General features: G+C 40.5%; 1 protein-coding gene across 2 annotated transcripts in view; it reads right to left on the reverse strand.

Annotated features, from left to right (window-relative positions):
- Ccdc171 (coiled-coil domain containing 171) overlaps positions 1-12,867 on the reverse strand; it is a 339,088-nt gene that overhangs the window by 202,664 nt on the left and 123,557 nt on the right. For both annotated transcript variants that reach the window (XM_057784865.1, XM_057784864.1), the window contains exon 16: positions 1,266-1,770. In XM_057784865.1, coding sequence (XP_057640848.1) covers positions 1,266-1,770 — 505 coding nt within the window. The remainder of the gene's footprint in view (positions 1-1,265; positions 1,771-12,867) is intronic.

Consider the following 12,867-nt stretch of genomic DNA (forward strand, 5'->3'; position numbering starts at 1 on the left):
CTACTTAAGTAAATCAGCCTTTGTATGCCTAGTGTTCTCTAGTTAGAAAATCTAGTTACATCTGACTAACGCAACATTAAATAACAAGCATCAAAGAAGACAGACAATTCTTTTAGTTTTGGTTGTATTACAATGGCCTGATTCTTAGCAGTTGCATTGTTGGGCCTCATGAGGCCTGGGCATGAGGCCCAGTGTAACTTCCTAAGCCTAACTTGAGTTTGGTGAGGCCTAGTGCAACTTCCTGAGCCTAGCTCAAATTTGGAGACCTGTCTCTGGCTACCCAACCTAGGCACGCCTCTACCAGCCACTGCTAACGTGCAGATATTATTGGCCCTTGTTCCTTGCTCCACCTCGACCCATCCCCAGGTTTCCCACCCCTTATCTCAGCCTATATAAGTTCATGCCTGATGCAATTAAACGAGATCCTGCTTTGACAGACTCGGAACTCAGAACCAGGTAAAAGTCCCGAGGTCTGGCTCTGCCCTGGCCCTTTCTGCCAGAGAACCCGGCATTGCATGAGGGTTGAGGACACAATGGCAGAGCACTTGTTCCATGAAAGTAGCCTTAGGGGCAGGGTTGGAGAGATGGCTCAGCGGTTAAGAGCACTGCCTGCCCTTCCAAAGGTCCTGAGTTCAAATCCCAGCAACCACATGGTGCTTACAACCATCTGTAATGAGGTCTGATGCCCTCTTCTGACCTACAGGCATACACACAGACAGAACATTGTATACGTAATAAATAAATAAATTTTAAAAAAGAAAGAAAGAAAATAGGGTTGATCCCCAGGCATAAATTTTAAAAAGTAAACAACTAAATTTGTCTTCTCAAAAATAGTAAAACATTCCCAAGAAATATCAGCTGAAAATTTATATTTGCCTCACTTTTAAACAACTCTTCAAGATATTCTTAACTCTCTCATCATTTTATTCTTATTTTATACTGAAAGCATGGATAACTTTTAAGTGTCTGTTTTGGATTGTCACAATTGAAAACGTGAGGTATAAACGTTCCACTATAATGTTTTAAAAAGATAATACAAATAAATCTAGACAATATGAAGTTATACATAGTTGCTTCATAATATCAGTTTACAAAAACTCAAGGCTAATTTTTATAAATTAAACATTTATATACATACACATGTGAAGAGGAACTGGACTACGCTATATGATTAATTCTTTGAAGGTTTGTATAATAGATAAGCACACACATATTATATTTCACTTACATATAACTTAGATTTTTTAAAGCACAAACTATCTTACTTGGAAATTTGTGCTTGTCTTTGGGCTCTCCTGTACACACCAGCATGCCTATGCCTTCCTTACAGCTTTCCATCCAGGTAAAAAGAGAGGCACAGGATTGGCCCAGTATCTTGAGTCTGTTTGCTGCCAAAATTGCAATCGCACCTTTCCGGAATACACGAGTCAGTCCTTTGAACGGTTTTTTCTTTGGTTTGGCTTCTTCTTGTTTCTTTTCGTCTACTGCTGCCAGCGCCTGGGCTAGCGTTCTAATTTCCAGTTTGAACAATTCCAAGCTGTTGACTTGCTCCTGGAGAAAGTCTCTCTGTGTGGATAAGGCACATGACCTGCTATAGAGAGGATACAATGCACCAGCCATCAGCGCACACGCCGCCAACAAGCATGTCTGTTCCCTCTGAGTCTTGGCCAACGCATTTTTGAAATGTGAATTCTCAAGAACCAGTTGTTCATGTGAGTTCTCAATACGGTTCAATTTTTCCATGTTTTTTTCAGCAATTTCTTGAAATTTCTATAAGAAAAGTCAAATAATATATATTAATAATATATATCTATATATATATAATCTTGGAACAAAGAAGCATTTTACTAGTTTTTGTTAATACAAGGAAATATAGTTTAGCTCAAACTACTAGTTTCCTTCCAAAGATCTGTGTTATAAAATATCCAGTGGCAGCAGTGACCCAGACAGCTGAGGTCTGAACATGCACATTGACTGAAAATCTCTTACAGCAGCAGCTTTACATCAGCTATCTCACATAAATTTGCGGGTATTTCATGAATTTCCTGTGTACTTGCATATGAATATACATATGTGGGAAGGGAAATAAATATGCTTTCTGGGCCTAATTTCTCCTTTCCACTCCTCAATAATTACTATTTCCTCTTAAATAGAAACAGCACTGAAAACTAGGGGGGGGGGTATAGTAAACGCTATTACTGTTGCCAAAATAAGCAATGAGCTAGATTAGCGATGTAAGAAACAGTGATCGATTAACAGTCGCCCTTTCTGACTACCAGGGACTGACGCTGAATAGAGCCTCTTGTTTCAGCTCCTAACTTCCCAAGCAGAGCACCACACAGCAGCTCCAGAGCAGGAGGGAAGGACTAGGTGAGCTGGGCCTCAGCAGCTCTCTAATCCTCTTTCTCTGATTAACATCCTAGAATTCAAATTGTAACTTGAAATCAAAAATAAACATTAACAGGAAGAACAACATTTTAGTAACTAGAAATAAACTGGCTATCTATGAGCTCTTCCATGCAATCATTATGGTCTGTGGAGGCAAAGGAGAAGGGTTCTAAACTAATAGATTGCACTCTACTATTCATTCATCACTCAGTAAATATTACAGACTACTCACAAAGGTTAATATACTATGAAAACAGAGCAATCAATCATCATTATGGTGCAATGCATATTAGATATACACCAGGTTGTCAGAGCACCAGGGGCACCTGACGAAATGATGCTGACAAGCTTTTGGAAGGATATGACAATTAAAGGAAAAAGGGGAGTGAGTTATGCAAAAGGAAAAAATTAAATCTACACCGTTAATAAGGGGGCTAGACAACAGCAACCCTTTAATAATTTAGTCTAACCTCGCAAACAACCGTGATTTAAGAGCTGCAGTTAGATTTTTATTTTCCTAGTGAACCATCATGACACAGCCGTGAACCTTTCTCTTGAATAGGAAAGTAGGGGAGTTCAATTCTAGCATTATAGTCATTTAGAAACAGAGAAATAGTATCCCCAGTATCGGCGTGGCAAAGTCAAGTTCTGTCTTCATAATGAGACTCCTTCGGGACATTAAAGGAACTATTTCTCTTTGTACTACTGGTTTAAACTGTACTATGTGAAAAATTTAAAGTTGATCTTTGGGAGAGGTATATGATGTCTTATTCAAGAGTTGCCCAGTGAACACCCAGAAGAACAAAAGGCACTTGTAAAATTCACATTGGCAGGAGAGCCTCAAAAGATATCAACATCTAAGGCAAGTCATGCACACGCTCAGCCACAGTGCAAGATGTGGTGTCAAAGGCTATCATGGGCAGTGCTGGTAGGCAACAGCAAAATAGTTTCAAGCTAGCAGACATGACAACCCATGAAAATAAATCCTAGGAGATAGTTTTCCAAATACAGAAAGTAAGAGGGGACATTCAGAGGCACACGCGAGCAGTGAACGGGAAAGGGAAGCATTATAGAAATCACTGCTAAAAGGATTTAGTTTATTTGCATGCCTTCCCTTCAGGAAAGGAAAAGTTGAATTTTAGAAATGGATTTCCTATTGAATGGAACTGGAAATTGTATATCAAGTAAGGTAACCAAAGCCCAGAAATATCAATACCATGTTAGTCTCTCTCACAGGCCGATCCTACTTTAGGAGTGTTAGGTTTGAGTGTTTGTTAGGAGCGAGAGCACAAGACGATAGTTGAGGTGGGCAGTAATGGAGGCGGGCAATATTGGTGGGCAGTAATGGAGGTGGGCAATATTGGGGGCAGTAATGGAGGTGGGCAATATTGGGGGCAGTAATGGAGGTGGGCAATATTGGGGGCAGTAATGGAGGTGGACAGTATTGGGGGCAGTAATGGAGGTGGACAGTATTGGGGGCAGTAATGGAGGTGGGCAATATTGGTGGGCAGTAATGGAGGTGGGCAATATTGGGGGCAGTAATGGAGGTGGGCAGTATTGGGGGCAGTAATGGAGGTGGGGAATATTGGGGGCAGTATGGAGGTGGGCAATATTGGTGGGCAATATTGGTGGGCAGTAATGGAGGTGGGCAATATTGGGGGCAGTAATGGAGGTGGGCAATATTGGGGGCAGTAATGGAGGTGGGCAATATTGGTGGCAGTAATGGAGGTGGACAGTATTGGGGGCAGTAATGGAGGTGGACAGTATTGGGGGCAGTAATGGAGGTGGGCAATATTGGTGGGCAGTAATGGAGGTGGGCAATATTGGGGGCAGTAATGGAGGTGGGCAGTATTGGGGGCAGTAATGGAGGTGGGGAATATTGGGGGCAGTATGGAGGTGGGCAATATTGGTGGGCAATATTGGTGGGCAGTAATGGAGGTGGGCAATATTGGGGGCAGTAATGGAGGTGGACAGTATTGGGGGCAGTAATGAAGGTGGACAGTATGGGGGCAGTAATGGAGGTGGGGAATATTGGGGGCAGTATGGAGGTGGGCAATATTGGTGGGCAATATTGGTGGGCAGTAATGGAGGTGGGCAATATTGGTGGGCAGTAATGGAGGTGGGCAATATTGGGGGCAGAATGATTTGGGCAGGGGTGGGATTTAAGGGACAGGAGAGAAGGGATAGAGGGATGGTTAGAAAAAAACTAAGAATGCATGAAAAGGCCATGTGAGAACCTTACTCTTACTACTACAAGCCAACTTCTAAAACCTCTGAAAGGAAGCTCCTTGCACAGATGAACAACGTTGCTTCCAGAAGTCATGGTGCCAAATATGGGCTGCTTCCTGATGAGACATTAGTAAGAGGCTCCAAGGGCACCTACAAAAATATAACCTATTACCTTTGTTTTTCCACCACAACTAGCAACACTCTTACTAAAGGCACTAGACACTGGTTGCAGGGCATCAAAAAATCCTAGTGGAACTGAAATGGAAGGTTCCCCTGCTGGCTAGCTTTCCTGGTCTCAGAAGGTGCTGTACGGGCTGCGGCTGCCAGGAGAGAAAAGACATCAGTAGTCTTCCCCAGCTGTGAACCCTGCAAGCTGTAATAACAAACTGCTAGGCAAGATACATCTGCAGATGCAACAGGTACAAGACTGTTGTGGGGGTAGCCAACCATTTCTTGCTTATATTTGAGGCCCCAGTCCACTGAAGTGAATTCATGCCCAGTATTGCAAATATGGTCAAAAGCCAAAAAGACTGGGCCATCACAGGCCCTGAGCAGGGCAGGTGGGGAGGTTGAGGCATGGGAAACAGCTACTGCTGTTGTTTTGCTAAATGGACATGGCATCAACTGCCTTCCAAATTTTATGTTTATACCCATAGATCAGCACTGAGCTCGGTCTTAGTTACGAATATTCGGCTTGCTGTGGTCAACAGTTAACGCACAGACTTGTAACTGATAAAGGTGCTGACACTAAGTGGCTGTTGAGTATTAATTCCTATAATGTCCCCCCACCAAAGCCCGACGAACATTTCAGAAGAGGTAGCAGAAATAAATGGAAGAGCCAGACGCTGTGGAGGAGTGCCATGAAACACCATCTTCTCGACACTGTGTGGCCACCACACTCATGGACTCACAGGAGGTACAGTCCCCAGCACAAGAACTACACAAGGTCAAAATCCCAATGCAAGCAGAGGAGTCTCTTGGGAAGCCCCACCTCTACCTGAGAAGCTACTGGCAGTTCAATGGATGCTGGTGGAAGGGAAGTCATTTTCTTTAGTATTATAGCAACTGGTAAGTTGCTCTAGTAAATAACATCCCCACCTATGATTACACAAGCAGCCTCAATTTACACTTATTAAGAATAAGAAAAAAAAAAAAAGAAGGGAGGAAGGGAGGGACAAAGGAAGGAAGGAAGGAAGGAAGGAAGGAAGGAAGGAAGGAAGGAAGGAAGGAAGGAAGGAAGGAAGGAGAGCAGGACGTTTATCAAAAAAGAAGGGGAAATGAAAGGGGGCAAAGGGGAGAGAAAACTGACCAAATGTGTTGTAGCAATGTATGAAACTGTCAAAGAGTAAAATAAAAAAGTAAACATTAAATGTGTACCAACACTAGAAGGAAGGAAAGAAATAGTTTCCTCTCTTCTGTAGTACATTTAAATTGTTTTTATTTACTCCAATCTTTATTTTCCAAAGCCTGGACCAGTCATGCTTCTGGAAGAAATGGTAAACAATGAAGGAATGAGAAAATACAGATATTGTATCTTGTCCCCACCGACATCTCCACTGAGGGTCAATCTCTGGCAGCATTATTCTACCAGTGTAACTGAACTATGTCCCATGGCTCCACATAAATACCATTAGCAAAGTAGGTCGTGCCCCAGAGGAATGGCTATTTAAAACATACAAGAATATCTGAGTAGCAGTGCCCACAGGGACTGCTTCCATGTTCATAGCCTCATATGGGAAGCAATCTCCAGTGACACACTGGGTATAACTGGATGAATCAGAAGAGTAAGATTTGGAACAACAGCCAGAAAGTAAGACACCATGCTCTATGAGATTACAAATTGCCTAGAGAAAAGGGAATGGAGGGATCCGAGCAGTGCGAAAACATGGTGGGAGACTTGTGTTGTGAGCTAAGAATTTCATACGCCAGGAAAGCTGTATGAGGTCATGAAATCCCAGAATATTGCTACGCTGAGTAAGTGAACATGAGAATCAGAAAGGTTAATAAAAACTGCTAAGCTACAGAAGATTGGCACGGCATGCAGTTAGAGAAGCAAGTCCTAAAGGTTAACTCTAGATTCTCACCAAGAGTTCAAGGAAGACAAAAGGGGAAGACACTGAGAAGGTCTACAAGCATACAAGAGGCTGATCAGCAGCAGCCACACAAGAAGAAACAAAGTGAGTCCTGGATCTCAGGCTTTTAATCTGTCTCCAACAAAACAAATAATCTGGGGAAAGATATGTGCTAATTTTATTATTTATTTCAAATGTTTAAAACATTATTGCCACTGACATAAATCAAATGGATTGCTGAAGAGCTAAAAATTAGGCAGGCTCATTAAAGAAAAGGTTCAGGATTAAGCTGTCTGAATGTGGGTGACAGTTATGTGGCTTGATCTGTTGAGGGGGGAGGGCTGGCACTGGGACCAAGACTTATCCTGAGTGCAAGAACTGGCTTTTTAAAGCCCATTCCCTATGGTGGGATACCTTGCTTAGCCTTGATACAGGGGGAAGGGCTTGGTTCTGCCTCAACTTGGTATGCCAGACTTTGTTGACTTCCCAAGAGAAGACTTAGCTCCTCTGAGGAGTGGATGGGGGGTGGGACAGGGGAAGATGAGGGACAAGAGAAGGGAAGGAAAGAGAGGAGGAACTGGGGCTAATATGTAAAATTTTAAAAAATTTAAATAAAAACTACTACTTATCAACAAAAAAAAAGGAAAAAAGGATTCAGGAATGAACAGGGACAAAATATAATGACATACGTGTATATGTGAAAATGCTGCCTTGGTGGGTGACACATGCCTTAATCCCAGCACTCAGGAGGCAGAGGTAGGTGATCTCTTGAGTTCAAGGCCAGCCTGGTCTACAGAGTGAGTTCTAGAACAGCCAGGACTACACAGAGAAACCATGTCTTCGAAAGAAAAAAAAAGTAAAAGAGAGAGGAAGAAGAAGGAAGAAGGAAGGAAGGAGGAAGGAAGGAAGGAAGGAAGGAAGGAAGGAAGGAAGGAAGGAAGGAAGGAAGGAAGGAAGGAAGGAAGGAAGGAAAAGAAAGAGCCATTATGAAAGCTCAGCATGTCTGTACACACTTCTAAATAAAAAGAGCTACCTTGTGAGTTTCACCAAAAAAAAAAGAAACAAAAAAGAAACATTGTATACCAACAAAACAGCTAAAAAGTTTTTAAAAAGTTAAAAAACTTAGTTCATCTTACTTAGCACATGACAAATCCCAAACTCCTGCACAGCACACAACTGCACGTCTGAGTTAGGCTCACTCTAATGAAACTAAGCCCAAGTCCTTGGGCTGGGCTCACCTATCTTAGCGTGCAGCCTTCCCATCTGGAGTATTCCTAGACTTTCCCCTCAAGTCACAAGCCTTCCCCGGGGGAAGCCGTCCTCCAGCTAACGAAAATGGAGAGCTTGGTCCTCCTTTCCATGAGCCTGACGGCTGCACGGTTTCAAATGTTCTCCAGCTCCCTCCCATCTCCCCTCACGCCATCAGAACATCTTCACGGCCCGTTTCAGCCGTCTCTTGTGACATGGTTTGCTATCACTGCCACCCATACTGGTCTAGACTTTCCCTGAGCTGAAGGAGCACTTAGGCACTCAGCGCCACACTGTCACCTACTGACTCATGTGTCTGTATCCCCTCGTCCCCAGGACTTTGACTGACTGTTCCTAGAGGACAAGGATCGCTTACTATGCCGTCTGTCACAGTGCTCTACACTCTGCAGGTAGCTAACAAACACCAAGTGGCTTAAGTAGCTCTTTATAAAAAATTATCCATCCCTGGGCTTAGCACAGTTTTGTCCAGAACAGCAACTGAATAAAGGCCTAATTGATGAGAAAAGCTTTACAATGTAAAGAAGAGGGAAGAAAAATCTAGTAAAAATAAGGTAATTTCCAGATATATTTTAGAACTTACAAATCAAAATTCTATTTTAAATCGATTCGGACTTTCCATGGGGACTCTGAGATATACATTATTTACTACAAAGTTCTCTTGAAGAACAAAGCCTGTTTGATGGTCAGGCTAGAATCAGCTATACAGCAAATCTGCCCTTAAAGAAAAGCCAGTGTTCTCCACCCAAGGATATTAAAGGCCAATATTTTTAAAACAAACACAACACACATCAGTTTCACATGAGGCAAAAGCATTACTCATACTGAAATAGCCTACTCTACCTTAGGGTGTTTAATTTAAAATAATAATATAATAACAACAATCTCAAAGTCTTCCAGAAAACCATTCTTATCTTGAACTTTTAATAACTCAAAATACAGGATGCATAGCTTTTACCCAAACATCTTTAACATAACAAAACTATTATGTATCGTGACTATTTTTCCTTTTCTCACTGATAAATTCAAAAGTCAGTCCAAAATCTGGAAAAAGGACACCTTCTTCCCTGTGGGAATGTGCCTCCTGAAACATGGGCCTTCAGGGCTGCCTGCTTAGCTTATAGAACCCTGCAAGCTTTGAAATGCTGGGCCAGAAGTCCAGGAAACAGACTGGTCTTAATCAGGTTATGCTGTTCCTTATGATAGCACAAATCACAAACTAGCTTCAGAAACCAAGGACTTCAGTCAGAACATCTCGTATAAATTACTTATCTTGCCTTTTATGCAATGACAATATTGAAAAAATGGCAAACACAAACGTATGATATACATACGCCTCTTCTAGAACAAAATGTCTCTCATACAGCGATGCTGGGGCTGAAATGGTACAGACACTTTCAATGATAGTTTGGCTGCTACTCAACAAGCTAAACAGAATTACTGAATGATTTAGCAATTCTATTATCTGTATCAAAATTACACTGTATGTTTGCATGTATATACATAATCCCTCAAACTCCATAAGGATTAATAATTTAACTAATAATTAAAAATATTATCATTACATAATTTAGCGTGCCAAACATATGTGCCAAGAAAGGAAATATATTTAAGTTTATGCTTTTATTTCTAATGCAATACCAATTATAGAAGTCCCTTTAGCTTAACCAGATCTTCCTGTCTTCCTGGGGTGGGGGAATGTGTGTGTGTGTGTGTGTGTGTGTGTGTGTGTGTGTGTGTGTGTGTGAGAGACAGAGAGAGAGAGACAGAGAGAGACAGAGAGAGACAGAGAGAGATTCTCCTTTTCATTAGACAGAGTCAGTGTATTGATACGAAATATGCTTGCTTTGTTGAAGTTTTATTAAAAGATAAACAGTATTCAAAAAGTCAGCAGTACTCCCTCTCAGTTCTAACTGATTCCACGATTCCACTCCTCCCCTGTCAGACCTACAGATGGGAATGGCTCGGCTTTCTCCTCTATGAAGAGGAGACTCCTCTCCTTCTCAAACTCTGACCTCCTCTTACAAATTGACAGCATTCCCTGGGTAATTAACATATTGTAACAAACCTTATACTATACAATTGTTCAGGTGCCTCTCCAAATAAATTTTCTGTTTGTTAAAAAATGAGCTATGCATTATACCTTTCTATTTAATGCCTCCACAACAAACGCAGTGTCCGTATACACAGTATATAATGAAAAGTATTTTTTATTATTTTTAACTAAATTATATTAAACTACATTGATTCTTTACCTACAACAGTAACTTTAAAATATAATGCGTTATACTAAATCTTTTCTTTCTCAGGAAAATGAACTAAGGAAAACATGAATTAAGAGAACTACCACTGGTGTGGGTAGGTAACAATGTGGATTATTTTAACTTCTTCATATATTATCATGCTTGATTATTAGCTGCCAAAATCATTCAGTGATGTGAATCAGAGAATAAAGAACTGATATTTCATTAGATAGATATTTTTCAGACATTGTTTTACATATAAAACTCCCATGTATTTCTAAAAGAAACCATGCTACAGGATACTATAAAAGGACTAGAAGCTAAGGATGACAATGCATTAAACCAGTCCATATGTCTCACCTTACACCTTACTTCTAAATGCCTTGTCCTCAATGATTTACATTGGTTACCTACATTTTAATCCTGTTCCCAGAACTTCCTTCCTACACAAATAAGGTGCTAACAGTTTCCAAACTACTTTCCTCGTGTGAGATAGAAATGATGCTTAAATGACCTACCTATCTCATATGGTTGTGGTTGTCTGGGGGAGGAAGCTCGCAAAGGCATGCAAAAGCACTAAAAACAAGTCTAACAAGTATTATATAAACCCAGCAGCACTATCATTAAAAAACAAGTATGCTGAAAAGACTTCCAAGCATCCATTAGCGGTGCCCACTCATGACTCGGTCCTTCCCCAAGCATGAACACAGTGCATCATGCCATCACATACACCTTCAGGAACATCCCTCCAACCATACCAACAAACTGTGTGTGTGTGTGTGCCTGCATGCAGAAGAGGGCATCAGATCCCATTATAGACGTTTGTAAGTGCCCTGGTGGTACCTGCGAAGTGAACTCAGGACCCCTAGGAAGAGAGTTTCTTCCCAGTGCTCTTCAGCTGAGCCTTCTCTTCAGCTCTCCTACATTGTATTTTTCCCCTCTCTTGCTATTGAATTCACTTTAGAAACTTAGTCATAAAAGGATGATTAGCTATTAAAATATTTTCTCTATAATTCTAAAAAATATTCAAAGATGAAGTGGAATTCGTATATTAAAAATATACATAAATAAATAAGTTACTTTAAAGTGCAATGTAGAACCACAAACCCCAATTTTTTCACTATTTACTCAATTTTATTTTAATATTTTGTTTATTTTGTACATCTTAGTGTGTGTGTATGTGTGTGTGTGTGTAGGGCGGTAGGTAGAGCAAGAGGGTCCTGAGGATCCAACTCAGGCTTGGCAGCAGACATGCATTCTTACCCACTGAGTCATCTCACCAGTCCCACTTCCTTCTCCATTTTAAAGTCATGTGAGTTTACAGAAATGTCAAAGTTTAACTCTGAAATAAACATTGCATCAAGTGTTACTATGGCTCAACAGAAAATGAAAAATCCTTACTTCTAGAATGGACGTTCTTGGTCCACTAATTTAATTATTTTCAGATAAAAAGGAAAAAAGAACATAAACACTAAGATTACAAAGTTAGTCCATGGATGGAGTTACCCAGATGTCTCAGCAGAACAGACACTTAAGATGTATTGTGGGATGCTTCAGATATATTTAAACTCAAGAACTCTCCTACCACTCAGCTAGCATAAATCACCTAAAACTAAAAACATGCTAGGATACCAAAACTCGTTTTATTTTTGAAACCAGCTCTACAGGTTTCATTTATATAATGATATTTATACATCACTATTACTTTCTTCAAATAAAAACAATTGAAATTACAATATTGTTTATTCACTAACCACTCATTTATAAAAACTAGACATTAAACAAAACCATAAATAAGTATTTTGTTTCCTACAAATCCCCTCTACTAATGATTATTTCCATCTGACATCACCAATCCCTACCACCCACAATCCTAGAAAATGGCTATGCTCACCCATGTTCTTATTGAGCATAATCTTGGAAAATTAACAGAGTGACATCAAATAAAATATCTTATTTACATTTAGCTCTTACGATAACCAACTCCATACAATTGATTCCAACAAAATTTTCTAAAATAAAATCCATAGATCAGGTAACATGTATCGTAACAGTTCTGAACTCAATATGAAGCCAAAATGAATTATCCCTGCATACCCGATTGTACTTCATGAAGTTGCAAACATGAACATAATACAGCCAATACATAATACTAAATTATTTTTATAAATAATGAAATAAGAGTTTTAATTTACAGACGTATGCACAAAACCTAAGTGTAACAAATTCTTTTAGAGAAAAGTCTTCATGTCTTCTCCTAAAAACTGCTTGCTGTCAGCATTTGTGATGACATAAGCCGTCACTTCCAAAAGTAAACTGCAATCCTGTGTGATGGCTCAGTAAGTGAGGGCACCTGTCACCAAGCCTGACAACCGGAGTTCAATCCCTGGGACCCACGTAGTGGAAAGAGAGAACCAACACTTGCAATTTGTCCTCTGATTACAATACTCTGTGGACAATACACAAAAAAAAAAAAAAAAAAACCAAATAAATAAATATTTAATTTAATTTTTCAGTGATCTGCTACGCCATCCTACACATATGGAATCAAGTGAGTTTAAGAAACTGCTAGGCCGGGCGGTGGTGGCGCACGCCTTTAATCCCAGCACTTGGGAGGCAGAGGCAGGCGGATCTCTGTGAGTTCGAGACCAGCCTGGTCTACAAGAGTT

The sequence above is a fragment of the Chionomys nivalis genome, chromosome 11 (assembly GCF_950005125.1).
Source record: "Chionomys nivalis chromosome 11, mChiNiv1.1, whole genome shotgun sequence".
NCBI classification, from domain to species: Eukaryota; Metazoa; Chordata; class Mammalia; order Rodentia; family Cricetidae; genus Chionomys; species Chionomys nivalis.